The sequence below is a fragment of the Amblyraja radiata genome, chromosome 6 (assembly GCF_010909765.2).
Source record: "Amblyraja radiata isolate CabotCenter1 chromosome 6, sAmbRad1.1.pri, whole genome shotgun sequence".
NCBI classification, from domain to species: Eukaryota; Metazoa; Chordata; class Chondrichthyes; order Rajiformes; family Rajidae; genus Amblyraja; species Amblyraja radiata.
Window position 1 is genome coordinate 103,379,368 of NC_045961.1, and position 17,537 is coordinate 103,396,904.

Here is a 17,537-nt window from a genome sequence, read left to right on the forward strand (position 1 = left end):
CACTGCCCGGTCCATCACGGGTTCTGACCTCCCCACCATCGAAGGGATCTACAGGAGTCGCTGCCCCAAAATGGCAGCCAGCATCACCAGAGACCCACATACCATCCTGGCCACGCTCTCATTTCACCCCTGCCATCGGGAAGAATGTACAGGAGCCTGAAAGCCTTTCCCTCCAGATTGAAGAAGAGCTTCTTCCCAACAGCTATCTTAGATTAGAGATTAGATTCCTTTATTTGTCATTCAGACCTTTCGGTCTGAACGAAATTTCGTTGCCTGCAGTCATACATATAATAATAAACAACAAAACACACAATAAACACAAATTAACATCCACCACAGTGAGTTCACCAGGCACCTCCTCACTGTGATGGAGGCAAAAGTCTTAAAGTCACTGTCTCTTCCCTCCTTATTCTCCCTCTGCGCTGAGGCGATCCAGGCCTCCGATGTTGTTACCCCACCGGGTGATGGTAAGTAAGTCCCGCGGCTCAACCGAGCTCCGCGAACGGGCCGGTTCAGCTCCGAGGCCCGGGGTGGTCGAAGCTGCCGAAGATGCCGCCCTCCAGTCCAGCGGACGCAGCTGTTGTTGTGGGAGCTCCGTAAAAACAGGTCACCAACCTGTGACCTGCGAGCTCCCGACAATGTCGTCCACTGGCCCGCGGCCGAGCCCTGGATTCAGGTCGCCGCCGCCGGAACGCCGCCTCAGCCACCGGAGCACCGCCTCAGCCACCGGAGCACCGCCTCAGCCCCGAGTCGTGCCTCAGCCACCGGAGCACCGCCTCAGCCCCGAGTCGTGCCGCTGATGCCGGAACGCAGCCACAGCTCCGAATTCGGCCAGCCTGGCGTTGGTAAGTCCTGGCTGGCTCTGCTTCCGGAGCCTCGAGGTCGGTCGCAGTTGGAGGCCGCCAGCTCAGCCATTAGGCATCAGCGCAGACGGAGGCAGAGAAGGGGTATACGACAAAAAGAGTCGCATTCCCCCGAAGGAAGTCAGAAAAACATGTTTCACCCCCCCCCCCCACACATAACACAACCTAATAAACTAAAATGTAACTAAAACAAGACAAAAAAAAACAACAAAAAAAGTAAAACCAGACGGACTGCAGGCGAGCCGCAGCTGTTCAACAGCGCCGCCACTTCCGGAAGTCTCCTGAACCCTATAAGTCTCCTGAACCCTATAAACACCAACTAGACTTTGAACATGCAGACTTTGGGATGTTGTTTTGTTTTGCATGAATATTGTGATTTTTTAATTGATTTTTTTGTTTTTGTTTCATTATGTAATCTATTGGGTACTGTGTCGACAGACCTGTTATGCAAGTATGAATTTCCTTGTTACGTGTTTGGTGCATATGGCAATGACACTCTTGGCTCTTGTCCCTTAACTTCCTGCACTGTCTGTGTGGAGATTGCACGTTCTCCCAGCGACCGCAGGTTTAGTCCTGACCTTTCCTCTCATGCCCCAAAGAGGTGCAGGTAGTTAGTTGTGAGCCATTATCCATGGTGAGCATTGGTGGCAGGGGAATAAAGATGGGGGGAGGGAAGGTATGTGGGAGAAGATTAGTTAAGGGCCCTGTCCCACGATGCGAGTTTACCCAAGAGCTCTCCCGAGTTTAAAAAAAATCAAACTCGTGGTAAGTACGTAGCGGGTACTTTGGAGCTCGCGGATGTCTCATAGCGGCTCGTAATGCTAACGGCAGGTGCTCTGGAAACGCGGTAAGCTCGTGAAACTCGTGAAGTTATTTCAACACTGAAAAATTTCCAAGAGTAAAAAAAATAATCGTGATGAAGTACCACGAGTTTGATTTTTTTTTTCAAACTTGGGAGAGCTCTTGGGTAAACTCGCATCCTGGGACAGGGCCTTTACAGGGAGGATTGGGTGGGATGAATGAGAATATGCGGGGACCCAGCATGGGCTAGATGGGCTATCTAGGTCAGAAGGAAGGATATTTGTTTTCCAAGAGCCAGCATGGACAATCATCATCATCATCGTTGACAACATCAAAGGGCACGGTGCCTTACAATGCTGTGTGATCGCAACTTCGACTGTAGTGTGGATGGCCGTTGGCTCGCTAGGAGCTCATCCGCCCTTTGACAGGTCTTGTTTTGGTCCTGCTGGGGGTCCACAGCCCCCTCCTCGCTTGGCAAACCAGGTGGGGGAGACGGTTTAGTCGCCGACTATCCAACCATGGAGCGGGTAGCACGGGATTAAATAGTACTTGTGGCGGGGGGAACTCCCCCCGACCTGGGTCAGAAATAAGAGCATTTCTCTTCCAAAATCCAGCATGGACTAGATGGGCCAAATAACCTCCACCTGGGTCAGAAGGAAGGACACTTCTCCAAGATCCTGTCTAGGAATTTCAAAGGGGACTTGAATGGTGCTTCCCACCCACATAGTTAATACCCTCTTACCCACGTAGCATTCTGGTAAACCTCTCCTGCACCCTCTCCAAAGCCTCCACATCATGTTCACAAGTAATAGGAGCAGAATCAGGCCATTCGACCCATCACGTCTACTCCGCCATTCAATCATGGCTGGTCTCTCTCTCCCTCCTAACCCCATTCTCCTGCCTTCTCCCCATAGCCCCTGACACCCGTACTAATCAAATTAAACTGCTAATCACCGTACTAATCACCCCGTACATCCTTCCTGTAACGGGCCTGGCATTCCCTGTTTTTGTTTCAAGGAGGAAAAGGCACAAACTGGGAAGGTGGTATCCGGGTTCCAGGTCTCCTCCGATGGCCTGGAGTTCTGGCAGCGGGCAAGGAAATCCACGGGCCGACCAGTAACATGGACCTCTTCCCAACGATCGCCAAGCTGGCCGGAGCCACAATGCCAAGCGACCGGTAAGCGGCTGGGCTTCCAGAGGCAAGTGTAAGGTTGCCAACATTGCATTTTAACCAAGGATAGACACAAAGTGCAGGCGTAACTCAGCGGGGCAGGCAGCATCTCGAGAGAAAAGGAATAGGTGGAAGGAACAGCAGATACTGATTTAAACCGAAGATAGACACAAAAAGCTGGAGTAACTCAGCTGGACATGGCTGCATGACAGGACAACACACAATCCTCCGAAATTTCCGCCACCTCCAACGGGATCCCACCACTAGCCACATCTTCCCATCTCCACCCCTATCTGCCTACCGCAGAAACCGTTCCCTCCGCAACTCCCTGGTTAAATCATCCCTTCCAACCCAAACCATCCCCTCCCCAGGTACCTTCCCCTGCAACCGCAGGAGATGCAACACCTGTCGCTATACCTTCTCCCTCGACTCTGTACAGGGGCGCCGTCAGTCTTTTCAGGCTAGGCAGAGGCTCACTTGCACATCCTCCAACCTCATCTACTGTATCCGTTGTTCAAGATGTGGACTCTTATACATCGGCGAGACTCAATGAGACCAAACGTAGACTGGGCGATCGTTTCGTGAAACACCTTCGTTCAGCCCGCGTGAACCAACCTGATCTCACGGATGCTGGACACTTTAACTCTCCTTCCCATTCCTACACAGACCTTTCTGCTCTCGGTCTCCTCCATTGTCAGAGTGAGGCTAAACGCAAATTGGAGGAACAGCATCTCATATTTCACTTGGGCAGCTTAGTGGTATGAATATTGATTTCTCTCACTTCAGGTAGTCCCGGCATTCCCTCTCTCTCTCTATCCCTCCCCCACACAAGTCGCACCAGCTTCTAGTTCTCACCCAACAAACAGCTAACAATGGCCTGTTTCCATCATCGTTACTTGTTGTGCATATCTTTCATTCATTGTTCTTTATATCTATGCATCACCGTCTAGATCTCTCGTTTCCCTTATCCCTAACTAGTCTGTAGAAGGGTCTCGACCCGAAACGTCACCCATTCCTTCTCTCCACAGATGCTGCCTGATCCGCTGAGTTACTCCAGCTTTTTGTATCTAGCATCACTGGAGAGAAGGAATGGGTAACAATAGACAATAGGTGCAGGAGTAGGCCATTCGGCCCTTCGAGCCAGCACCACCATTCAATGTGATCATGGCTGACTTTCGGGTCGGGACCCATCTTCAGACTGAGAGTCGAGGTGGTGGGTGGGGGGGGGGGGGGGGGGGGGTGGTAGAAGTGAACTGGAGGAGCCAAAGGGTGGTGGGTGTATGGAACAAGATGCCAGAGGAGGTAGTTGCGGCTAGGACTATCTCAACATTTAAGAAACAGTCAGATACATGGATAGGAGGCGGTTTGGAGAGATATGGACCAATGCGGGCAGGTGGGACTAGTGTAGATAGAACATGTCGGCCTGTGTGGGCAAGTTGTGCCGAAGGATGTATTTCCACGCTGTATAACTCTATGACTCTAAGAGGTCAGAACTAATCAGGGTATCCTAGCCTTTCCATCCTCTCCCTATAGCTCAGGCAACCAAGTCCAAGCCACATCCTCATTAAAAAAAGAGTATCATGAATGACATTTTATGTAAATTCTGAGCTGTGTTTAATTCATCATGGCAACGTGTTTGGCATGAGCATAGTTTGAAAGTGTAGGCCTGTTCCTGTGCTGTGCTGTTCTATGTTCTCCTAAGCTAGACTCAAAATGCTTGAGTAACTCAGCATGTCAGGCGGCGTCTTCGGAGAAAAGGAATAGGTGACGTTTAGGGTCGGAACCCTTCTTCAGACCCTCAACCCGAAACGTCACCTATTCCTTTTCTCCAGAGATACTGCCTGACCCGCTGAGTTACTCCAGCAATTTGTGTCTTTCTTCAGGGTAAACCAGCATCTGCAGTTCCTTCCCAGGCCTATGTTCACCTATCTTCCCTTTGCTCCACCCCTCCTCCCAGCTTTTAGAATTAGAATTAGAATGCCATTTTATTGTCACTATACGCATGTACAATGAGATTATTGTCCTGTCTGTATGTTGAGCCACGTCAAAGAAGATTTTCTGTTACGACAGACAATAAAGTTTTCTGAATCTGAATCTGAATCTGAATTAAAAGCAGCTCCTACTCAGTGCAGACATGTAATTAGTGCAAAAAAACAAAGGGGGGGGGATAAGGTGCACAGTTCTGCGGCGCTATATACATATCTATAAAACGACAATGGATGAATAGAGTGAATAAATAGGATTCCTATATGCAGTATGGGTTATTGCACATATTTAAAAAAAAAATTAAAGTTACAGTTACAGTACAAATTACAGTAGGTGGATAGATGGAAGTCCGGGGGTTAGGCTGTGAAGTCAGTACATGTGTGAGTTCAGAGAGGTTATGGCTTTTGGAAAGCAACTGTTCTTGAGTCTGTCCTTGTTCTGATGCACCTATAGCGCCTCCCTGAGGGCAGCAGGTCGAACAGGCCAAATGCAGGATGGGACCTGTCCTTGATGATGTTCTTCGCCCTGCTGAGGCAGCGGGAGGTGTAAATGTCCATCAGGGAGGGGAGAGGGCAGCCAATGATCTTCTGTGCTGCCCTAACTACCCTCTGAAGCCTCTCCCTGTCTGCCATGGTGCAGCTGCCGTACCATGCTGTAATGCAGTATGTCAGCAGGCTCTCGATGGACGAGCGGTAGAAGGTCAGCAGCAGGTTGGAGTCCAGGTTGTGCTTCCTGAGAACCCTCAGGAAGTGCAGCCGCTACTGAGCCTTCTTGATGACCGCTGTGATGTTGTCTGTCCAGGAGATGTCAGCGGAGATGAGGACGCCGAGAAACCGGAAGATGTAGACCCTCTCCACACACTCGCCGTTGATGTATAGGGGGGCTAAGTCGGTGCTGTGCCTCCTGAAGTCAACAATGAGCTCTTTTGTTTTCTTGGTGTTCAGAGCCAGGTTGTTTTCTGAGCACCAGGCTGTCAACTTCAGGACTTCCTCTCTGTAGGCTGCCTCGACTCCCCTTGAGATGAGTCCAACTACTGTAGTGTCGTCAGTAAACTTGACGATGCGGTTGTTGTTGTGGGCCGGACTACAGTCGTGGGTGTAGAGACAGTATAGGAGGGGGCTTAGCACACAGCCCTGTGGGGAGCCGGTACTCAACCTGCGAGTGGAGGAGAGGTGGGGGCCGAGTCTCACAGTCTGGGGCCGGTTGGTGAGGAAGTCCTTTATCCAGGCACATGTGAGAGTGGGGAGGCCGAGAGTGACCAGTTTGTCGATGAGAATGTCCGGAATGATAGTATTGAAAGCTGAGCTGTAATCCACAAAGAGCATCCGGACGTAGCTCTGCCCCAGCTCCAGGTGGCTCAGCACAGAGTGGAGAGCTACGGTGATGGCGTCTTCTGTGGATCTGTTTGGGCGATAGGCGAATTGGTGGGGGTCGAAGTCTGGAGGGAGATAGTCCTTGATGTGCTGGAGGACCAATCTCTCGAAGCACTTCGTGATTACCGGAGTGAGGGCCACGGGACGGTAATCATTTAGGCTGGTGATGGGAGACTCCTTCGGCACTGGGACGATTGTGGCTGATTTTAGGCAGGACGGGATAACTGCCTGGTCCAGGGAGAGGTTGAAGATTCTGGTGAAGATGACGGTGAGCTGGTGGGCACACGCTTTGAGCACCTTACCAGGTACTCCATCTGGGCCGGCAGCCTTCTTGGGGTTTACTGCCAGGAGCACCCGTCTGACATCGTGCTCCCTTACAGTGAGTGGAGTAGTACAGGAGCCAGGTGAGGGTGGGAGCAGGGCTGTAGCAGATGAGTGCTGCTGTTGTGGTGTTTCAAAGCGGGAGAAGAAGCAATTTAGCTTCTCTGCCAGCGGCGCACTCAGGTCTTCTGTCGTTGTGGCATAGCCTCTGTAGTTTGTGATGTCTTGTATGCCCCGCCATACCTCCCGTGTATTATTGCTGGACAGGTGGGACTCTATGCTCCTCTTATGGTCCACCTTGGCTTTTTTAATTCCACTTTTCAGATCGGCTCAAGCAGCCCTGTACAGAGCTCTGGCTCTCTCCAGAGACAACTCTCTCCTGACATAATCATCCCTCTCCAATGGCCCTTCATCATCCCCAGGGACTCTCACATCGATAGTCCGAATGGAGAGACACAAAATGCTGGAGTAACTCAGCGGGAACAGGCAGCATCTCTGGAGAGAAGGAATGAGTGATGTTTTGTGTCGAGACCCTACTTCAGCCGAAGAGTCATGGGAGAGAGGTCGAGAGATATGGAAGGGTAAGGTGTGAAAAAGACAGTGGTCTGTGGTTGGCCAACTGCTCTGCTTTAGTGACAGAAAACTGAAATCTGCCTTGACTTTTCCCTCCCCCAGGATAATCGACGGTCGGGACTTGATGCCTTTGCTCCGAGATGAAGCACTGTGGTCGGAACACGAGTTTCTCTTCCATTATTGTAACGGATACTTAAGTGCTGTTCGCTGGCATCCGAGGAATAGTAAGTTCTTTCCATTGTATTGGTCCCAGGTGTGTTTGTATTGGCGCGGGCTCGGTTTATGCATTGGAGACAAAGGAACTGCAGCTGCCGCAATCCTGAACAAAACACAAAGTGCTGGAGGAACACAGCGGGGTAAGAGTTAAGAGTAGGGTGAGAAGTTGGGGGGGGGGGAATGCAAGGGTTACTTGAAATATAGAAATCAACGTTCATATCTCTGGAGATATAAAATGAATGAATGAATAAGTTTATTGGCCAAGTATTCACATACAAGGAATTTGCCTTGGTGCTCCTCCCACAAGTGACAACATGACATACAGTAACAGTTAAGAAATATACATGAAACACTAAACAATAATAAAACATTATCGATTAAACATGTGAATTAAATAAAATACCAGAGCAAAAGGAGGCTACAGATTTTTGGTTATTGAATAGGGCTACTACTCACGGAAAAATGCTGGAGTAACTCAGCGGGACAGGCAGCATCTCTGGAGAGAAGGAATGGGTGACGCTTCGGGTCGAGACCCTTCTTCAAACTGGGAATTGGGAGAGAGGGAGTCTAAGAGATATGATGGGCAGGGTGTGAAAACGACTGATCAAAGCAGAGGAAGATTGTTCCCGATGTTGGGGAAGTCCAGGACAAGGGGTCACAGCTTAAGGATAAGAGGGAAATCCTTTAAAACCGAGATGAGAAAAACTTTTTTCACACAGAGAGTGGTGAATCCCTGGAACTCTCTGCCACAGAGGGTAGTCGAGGCCAGTTCATTGGCTATATTTAAGAGGGAGTTAGATGTGGCCCTTGTGGCTAAGGGGATCAGAGGGTATGGAGAGAAGGCAGGTACGGGATACTGAGTTGGATGATCAGCCATGATCATATTGAATGGCGGTGCAGGCTCGAAGGGCCGAATGGTCTACTCCTGCACCTAATTTCTATGTTTCTAAGATAAGGAAATGTAGAATGGTTTATTGTGAGCTGAGGGGAAGGTGACAAGGAGGCATGCAACCAGTAAAATTAATCAGAAGGACAGTGAAACTAGTCGGAGAACTAGGGTGGGGGAAGGATGGAGTTCAAGGGTTACTTGAAATCAGAGAAATCAATTTTCATACCGCTGTTGTAATCTGACCAAACGAAATACAAGGTGCAGTTCCTCCAATTTGCATGTTCTCTCTCTCTCTGACAGTGGAGGAGGCCCAGGACAGAATAGGGAAGGGAAGATGTTTGGCAATGGGAAGATGGCGTAGGCCAAGGCGGACTGAGTGTAGATGTTCAGCGAAATGATCGCCCATTCTACGCTTGGTTTCACCAGTATATGGGACCAGCATCTGCAGATCCTTCCGACACGAGTTATTTTTTTTTTGTCCAGCATTTTTGTCAGGCAGAGGTTCACCTGCACCTCCTCCAGCCTCATCTATTGCATCCGCTGCTCTAGGTGTCAGCTGCTCTACATCGTTGAGACCAAGCGCAGGTTTGGCGATCGCTTCGCCCAACACCTCCGCTCGGTTCACACTAACCAACCTGATCTCCCAGTGGCTCAGCACTTCAACTACCCCTCCCATTCCCAATCCGACTTTTCTGTCCTGGGCCTCCTCCATGGTCAGAGTGAGTCCCACCGCAAATTGGAGGAGCAGCACCTCGTATTTTGCTTGGGCAGTTTACACCCCAGCGGTATGAACATTGACTTCTCCAATTTCAGGCAGTCCTTTTCCCATCCTTCCCCTCCCCTTCCCAGCTCTCCCACAGCCCACTGTCTCCGCCTCTTCCTTTCTTCTCCCCCCCCCCCCCCCCCTCCACATCAGTCTGAAGGTCTCGACCCGAAACGCCACCTATTCCTTTGCTCCATAGATGCTGCCTCACCCGCTGAGTTTCTCCAGCATTTTTGTCTACCTTTGATTTATCCAACATCTGCAGTCCTTTTTTGAACACTTCACGAGTGATAGGTGGATACAGATGAGTGGGTTTGGATCGGCAGATGGGTGGAGTAAATGACAAAAGCTACAGGTGAAAAGGAGACAAAATGGTGTCAGATGAGGGGAGAAGAGTAGGAGTGAAATATAAAGCTGCACGGAAGAGATATGGATGATAGGGGACAGCAGGGGATGGGAAAGAAGGGGGATAACAGGGAAATGAGGGACTCGGGGATGGGAGATGAGGGTACAGAGAAAGGCCTGTTTCCACGCTGAATCTCCAAACCAAACTAAACTAAACCATCGACAGTGTACAGATAGAGGATAAAGGCTATGTCATTTGGTGCAAGATAAAGTCCAGCAAAGTACGATTACCTCAGGACCGCTCTCTAGTTGGTGATAGAATGATCACACACTAGGGACTATTTTTTCACATTTATACCAAGCCAATTAACCTACAAACCTGTACGTCTTTTGAATGTGGGAGGAAACCAAAGATCTCGGTTACGGGTGCTGTCTGTACGGAGTTTGCACGTTCTCCCCGTGACCTGTGTGGGTTTTCTCCGAGATCTACAGTTTCCTCACACACTCCAAAGACGTACAGGTTTGCAGCTTAATTGGCTTGGTATAAATGTAAAAATTGCCCCTAGTGGGTGTAGGATAGCGTTAAAGTGCGGGAATCGCTGGTCGGTGCGGACCTGGTGGGCCGAAGGGCCTGTTTCCGCGCTGTATCTCTAAACTAAAACCCACGCAGGTCACGAGGAGAACGTACAAACTCTGTACATACAGCACCGGTAGTCAGGATTGAACCCGTGTCTTTGGCACTGTAAGGTAGTAGCTCTATCACTACAGTGTATCTGTATACTGTGGATGGCTTAGTAATCATGGATCGAGTTTACGCTGACTGGATAGCACGCAACAAAAAAAGCTTCTCGCCACCTCGGTACACTTGACGATAAACTCTCCACCAACCAGCCTGGTTAGATCACTATTTACAGAGGAGGGCACAAAAAGCCGGAGTAACTCAGCGGGACGGGCAGCATCTCAAGTATGAAGGAATGGGTGATGTTTCGGGTCAAGACCCTTCTTCAGGAACAGACGCTGAAAGGATATTCCCAGCCATACAATGTCCAGTCCATGCTCAACAGGATCTCAAGATAAACACGAACTGCTAGAATATCTCAGCAGGCTCAGGCACATCAGATCTCTGGGGAAAAGGAACCGGTGACCTTTCGGGTCGAGAACCGTCTTCAGACTGAGAGTAAGGGGAGAGGGATGAAGAAGGGTCTCGACCCAAAACGTCACCCATTCCTATCCAGAGACGCTGCCAGGAGACAATAGGTGCAGGAGTAGGCCATACGGCCTTACGAGCCAGCACCGCCATTCAATGTGATCATGGCTGATCATCCCCAATCAATACCCCGTTCCTGCCTTCTACCCATTTCCCCTGACTCTGCTATAGAAACATAAAAAATAGGTGCAGGAGGAGGCCATTCGGCCCTTCGAGCCAGCACCGCCATTCATTGTGATCATGGCTGATCGTCCCCAATCAATAACCCGTGCCTGCCTTCTCCCCATATCCCTTGATTCCACTATCCCTGAGAGCTTTATCTAACTCTCTCTTAAATCCATCCAGCGATTTAGCCTCCACTGCCCTCTGTGGCAGGGAATTCCACAAATTCACAACTCTCTGGGTGAAAAAGTTTTTTCTCACCTCAGTCGTAAATGGCCTCCCCTTTATTCTAAGAATGTGGCCCCTGGTTCTGGACTCGCCCAACATCGGGAACATTTTTCCTGCATCTAGCTTTTCCAATCCCTTTATAATTTTATGTTTCTATAAGATAACCCCTCATCCTAAATTCCAGTGAATACAAGCCTAGTCTTTTCAATCTTTCCTCATATGACAGTCCCGCCATCCCAGGGATCAATCTCGTGAACCTACGCTGCACTGTCTCAATCACAAGGATGTCCTTCCTCAAATTAGGAGACCAAAACTGTACACAATACTCCAGATGTGGTCTCACCAGAGCCCTATACAACTGCAGAAGAACGTCTCTACTATACTGAAATCCTCTTGTTATGAAGGCCAACATTCCATTAGCTTTCTTCACTGCCTGCTGTACCTGCACGCCAACTTTCAGTGACCAGTGTACAAGGACACCCAGGTCTCGCTGTACCACCCCCTTACCTAACCGCATTGAGATAATAATCTGCCCCCTAGTGTTACTCCTAATTCCCTCTTTCAAATCATTAATATATATGGTAAACAATTACGGCCCCAACACCGAGCCTTGCGGCACTCCACTCGCCACTGCCTGCCATTCTGAAAAGGACCCGTTCACTCCTATTATTTGCTTCCGGTCTGCCAACTAATTTTCTATCCACGTCAACACCCTACCCCCAATACCATGTGTTCTAATTTTAGTCACCAGTCTCCCGTGCGGGACCTTATCAAAGGCTTTCTGAAAGTCTAGATACACTACATCCACTGGCTCCCCTTCAACCATTTTGCTTGTCACATCCTCAAAAAATTCCAGAAGATTAGTCAAGCATGATTTTCCTTTCATAGATCCATGCTGACTGGACTAATCCCTTTACTGCTATCCAAATGCCCCATTATTACCTCTTTAATAATTGAGTCCAGCATCTTTCCCACCACCGAAGTCAGGCTAACTGGTCTGTAATTCCCTGTTTTCTCTCTCGCTCCTTTCTTGAAAAGTGGTATAACATTAGCTATCCTCGAATCCACAGGAACTGATCCTGAATCTATAGAACATTGGAAAATGATCAACAATGCGTCCACTATTTCTAGAGCCACCTCCCTGAGGACCCTGGGATGCAGACCATCAGGTTCAGGGGATTTATCATCCTTCAGTCCCATTAGCCTACCCAATACTATTTCTCGCCTAATAAAAAATTATTTCAGTTCCTCTACCCCCTTAGATCCTTTGTCCTCCAGTACATCTGGGAGATTGTTTGTGTCTTCCTTAGTGAAGACAGATCCGAAGTACCTATTCAACTCTTCTTCCATTTCCTTGTAGCCCATAATAATTTCACCCGTGTCTGCCTTCAAGGGACCCACATTTGACTTTGCTACTCTTTTTCCCTTAACATATCTAAAGAAGCTTTTACTGTCGTTTTTTTACATTCCTGGCCAGCTTCCCCTCGTACTTCACCTTTTCAGCCCGTATTGCCCGTTTTGTTTCCTTCTGTTGTCCTATGAAAGTTTTCCAATCCTCTGGCTTCCGGCTGCTCTTTATTGTGTTTAAGAGCTCTATCTAACTCTCTCTTGAAAGCATCCAGAGAATTGGCCTCCACTGCCTTCTGAGGCAGAGAATTCCACAGATTCACAACTCCCGGGGTGAAAATGTTTTTCCTCATCTCCGTTCTAAATGGCTTACCCCTTATTCTTAAACTGTGGCCCCTGGTTCTTGTCCCACCGAGGCACTTTGTGTCTATCTTGGGTGTAAACCAGCATCTGCAGTTCCTTCCTGCAGTATCTCCTGAGTGACAAGCTTACGTCACTTGACTTTATTATTAAAATGTGTAATGTGGTCCAGGGTGACACAGAAAATATGGAAATATGGTCTATCAATTTGGAAAGTTATAGATATATTACACAGAAATGCTATTTGAGAGGGTTGTTGGCGCAGTCACCAATCACACAGCTGCCGTACCGTAAATCTGTCAGGTGTATGAAATATTATCCTCCTGTAATTACTTTTGCATATTAAAGGAGTACATGACGTGGATGTGTTGGCCAGCCATGACTGCCACTCTCAGGTGCTGACACGTGCTAATGTTTGGTTTAGTTCAGAGATACAGCGTGGAAACAGGCCCTTCGGCCCACCGGGTCCACACCAACCAGCGATCCCCACACATTAGCACTATCGTATACACACTAGGGACATTGATGCCAAGCCAATTAACCTGCAAACCTTTGCGTGTGGGAGGAAACTGAAGCTCTCGGAGAAAACCCACTCAGGTCACGAGGAGAACGTACAAACTCCGTACGGACAGCACCCGTAGTCAGGATCAAATCCGGGTTTGTGGCGCTCTAAGGCAGCAACTCTACCGCTGCGCCACCATGCCACCCTCTAAGGGTTAGGGTTATGTAATCAGAATGGGTGAAACACAGAAGGAACTTAGTGTGTAGGAAGGAACTGCAGATGCTGGTTTACACCGAAGATACGACACAAAATGCTGGAGTGGCTCAGCAGCACCTGCAGCATCTCTGGAGAGAAGGAATGGGTGACGTTTCGGGTCGAGACTCTTCTTCAGACTGTGAGTCAGGGGAGAGGGAGACATAGAGATATGGAAGGATACGGTGTGAAAACATTGATCAATGGGTACAATGATCAAGGCAATGTAGAATGGTACATTGTTAGCTGAGGGGAAGGTGACAACGAGGCATACAATAGACAATAGATGCAGGAGTAGACCATTCGGCCCTTCGAGCCTGCACCGCCATTCAATGTGATCATGGCTGATCATACTATCAGCGACATTTAATTAGGAGGAGAGTGGAACTATTCAGAGAATTAGGCCGGGGGTGGGATGGAGAGAGAGAGAGGGAAGGCGAGGGTTACTTGACGTTAGAGAAACTTCATCCTCCACTGTCACAGCAACACCATGAGCCGTCACAGAAGTCTGATGCTTTAGGGCAACACGGTGGCTCTGCGAGTTGAACCACTGCCTCACAGCGCCAGAGACCCAGGTTCGATCCTGACCTCGGGCGTTGTCTGTGTGGGTGTGGAGTTTGCACGTTACAACATTGAAACAGGCCTTTAGGCTGACCTGCCTGCACTGACCAGCAATCGCCCACACACTAGTTCTATCCTAGGCATGAGGAACAATTTACAGAAGCACATTAGCCTACATACCTGCACGTCTTTGCAGTGTGGGAAGAAACCGGAGCACCCGGAGAAATCCCACGCGGTCACGGGGAGAACGTACAAACTCCATACAGACAAGCACCCGGAGTCAGGATCGGCACCGCACTAAATGGTGATGGTTGGTCGGCATGGACCCGGTGGGCCGAAGGGCATGTTTCCGCACTGTATCTCTAAAACTAAAGAGACCCTAGCATGAATGACGGTGAAACAACAATGGCAGGAATGTCTGGGAATGATATTCGCAAGATGCTGGATCTTTTCATTCCAAAGAGCAAGACGGATTCTAAAGGGAGAATGAGGTGACCACGGCTGTCAAGGGAAGTCAATGACAGCATAAAACTAAAAGAGAAGGCATATAACATTACAGAGATTAATCGCAAGCTGGAGGATTGGAATCTTGTAAAACACTACAGAAGGTAATTAAAAAGCCAAGACGGGCAGAAAAGATGAAATATGAAAGTAAGCTAGCCAAGGGGCATCCCTGTGGCGCAGTGGTAGAGCTACCACCTTACAGCGCCAGAGTCCCGGGCTCGATCCTGACTGTGGGTGCTGCCTGTACGGAGTTTGTACGTTCTCCCTCTGTGTGTAGGTTTTCTCAGGGTGCTCCGGTTACCTCCCACACTCCAAAGACGTACAGCTTTGTAGCTTCGGTAAAATTGGCAGTGGCTTAATGAAAATAACCCCCAAAACAGGAACTGTGGCTAGAAATTGTGTGAGATATCTTTACTCTGGAGAAACTGATGTGTTTCTTGAGTCGGGGAGAATTCATTTGAGAAGATCTTGGGAAAAATGGACCGTTTATTTGAGCCATGACACCAGCGAGCTTCCAATGGAAGTGGTGGAGGCAGGTTCGATTTTATCATTTAAAAATAAATTGGATAGGTATATGGACGGGAAAGGAATGGAGGGTTATGGTCTGAGTGCAGGTAGATGGCCCTTGGCTCCAATACCTGGCCCTTAACTCCAAGAAGACCAAGGAGCTCATTGTAGACTTCAGGAAGTCCAGGGGCGGCACGCACACCCCCATCCACATTAACGGGACGGAGGTGGAACGTTTTTCTAGCTTCAGGTTCCTGGGAGTCAACATCTCCGATGACCTCTCTTGGACCCACAATACCTCAACTCTGATCAAGAAGGCTCACCAGCGTCTCTTCTTCCTGAGGAGACTGAAGAAGGTCCATCTGTCTCCTCAGATCCTGGTGAACTTCTACCGCTGCACCATCGAGAGCATCCTTACCAACTGCATCACAGTATGGTATGGCAACTGCTCTGTCTCCGACCGGAAGGCATTGCAGAGGGTGGTGAAAATTGCCCAACACATCACCGGTTCCTCGCTCCCCTCCATTGAGTCTGTCCAAAGCAAGCGTTGTCTGCGGAGGGCGCTCAGCATCGCCAAGGACTGCTCTCACCCCAACCATGGACTGTTTACCCTCCTACCATCCGGGAGGCGCTACAGGTCTCTCCGTTGCCGGACCAGCAGGTCCAGGAACAGCTTCTTCCCGGCGGCTGTCACTCTACTCAACAACGTACCTCGGTGACTGCCAATCACCCCCCCACCCCCCGGACACTTATTATCACATTATTATTTATTCAAATCATTTGCTATGTCGCTCTTCCAGGGAGATGCTAAATGCATTTCGTTGTCTCTGTACTGTACACTGACAATGACAATTAAAATTGAATCTGAATCTGAATCTGAATCTGAGATGGGACTAGGTGAGAATAAGTGTTCGGCACGGACTAGAAGGGCCGAGATGGCCTGTTTCCGTGCTGTAATTGTTATATGGTTATAAATGCCGACCTAGATATGGGAAGATCAGCCCTGATCACAATGAATGGCGGTGCTGGCTCGAAGGGCCGAATGGCCTCCTCCTGCACCTATTTTCTATGTTTCTAAGATTGTGTTATATACAACTAGATGGTATGTTTGTGCAAATATTGAAATATCTCCAGATAACTAATCATTGTAATTTTATTTTAATTTGGTAAGTTTAACCAAAGTCTTATTCCATTTTTTAAATTTATTTACTTCTTTTTTTCCCTATTTATTTATTTTTTTAATTTTGATTATTGGTTTTCTTATTGTGTTTTATTTATGGTGATGGTGTTGCACTGTTTTGTATATATCTCTGTGGAAAATCAATAAATACTTAAGTGGAAAAATTAAATGAATAAATAAATAAATGGGTTTCTGGCTTGACCCAAGTGTGCAGGATAGTGTTAACATACGGGGTGATCACGGTAAGCGCGGACTCAGTGGGCCGAAGGGCCTGTTTCCGCACTGTGTCTCTCTGAAATCGGAAACTGTTATTTTAAGGCGTATTGAATAACCCGCCCCGTTTTGTCTCTCCCAGGCTCCGCAGTTTGGAAGGTCCACTTCTTCACCCCCAACTTCTACCCAGAAGGGTCGCAGGGTTGCTTTGACAAGCATGTTTGTCTCTGCTACGGACGCTATGTCAGCCACCACAGCCCACCCCTCCTGTACGACCTGCTGGGAGACCCCGGGGAGACCCGACCGCTGACCCCCGCCTCTGAACCCCGCCACCAGCGCATCTTGGAGGTGATCTCCTCCGCGGTGGAGGACCACCGGAGGACCCTGGGGCCAGTCCCCGATCAGCTGTCCGTGGGTAACCTGGTGTGGAAACCCTGGCTCCAGCCCTGCTGTGGTAGCTCCTGGCAGCTCTGCCACTGTGACCACCAGGAAGGGGGCAAGAGTACCCCGCAGGACGGGTATTCCCCATCCCAAACCCCAGCTTGACTGCAATCCAGATCCACCTTGCTCCGTGATCCATGCCACGGTTTGCGTGCTTCCCACGGGTGTTGAGCCTCGGCCTGCTGTGTCCACCCTCGCTTCCTCCGCCACCTCTTCCATTCCCTCCTCTCTTTCCACCACTTTCCATTCCCCCTCTCTCCTTCCTCCTTCTCTGACCCCCTCGCTTTCTTCCCCCTCTTCCTCCACACCTCCTTTCATTGACCATCCGACTCCCCTTCCTCCATCCCTCTCTTCATCTCTCTCTACATGCATCTCTCTCCGTCCTTCCCCTTTCTCCCCGTCCTTCCTCTCCCTTCATCCCCGCTTTCTCTCAGTACCCTCTTCTCCCTGCCCCCCCCCCCCTTCTCTCTGGCCGCCCCCTCTCTCTCTCTCTGCCCCCCCTCGCTCCCCCCTTTCTTTCTATCCTCCCTTTCTTTCCCCTCCCCTCCTTCTCTTCACCCCTCCTTCTCTCTGCACCCCCTTCTCTCCGTTTTCCCCTTCTCTCCATTCCCCCCTCTCACTCTGTCCCCCCTTTCTTTCTCGTCCCCCCGCTTTCTCTCTGCTCCGTCTTTCTGTTTCACCTTTTTTCTCCACCCCCCTTCTCTTTCCCTGCCCCCCCCCCTCCGTCCCCCCCCTCCCCCTCTCCGTCCCCCCTCACCATCCCTCTTTCTCA

The 17,537-nt window shown here is 49.5% G+C and overlaps 1 protein-coding gene across 2 annotated transcripts in view; it reads left to right on the forward strand.

The window, feature by feature from the left end:
* The window catches only part of sts (steroid sulfatase), a 71,982-nt gene extending 54,803 nt beyond the window's left edge, over positions 1 to 17,179 (forward strand). For both annotated transcript variants that reach the window (XM_033023363.1, XM_033023364.1), the window contains exons 8-10: positions 2,682 to 2,841; positions 7,191 to 7,312; positions 16,467 to 17,179. In XM_033023363.1, the coding sequence (XP_032879254.1) occupies positions 2,682 to 2,841; positions 7,191 to 7,312; positions 16,467 to 16,870 (686 nt within the window). In that variant the 3' untranslated portion in view covers positions 16,871 to 17,179. The remainder of the gene's footprint in view (positions 1 to 2,681; positions 2,842 to 7,190; positions 7,313 to 16,466) is intronic.
* The last annotated feature ends 358 nt before the right edge of the window (positions 17,180 to 17,537 follow it).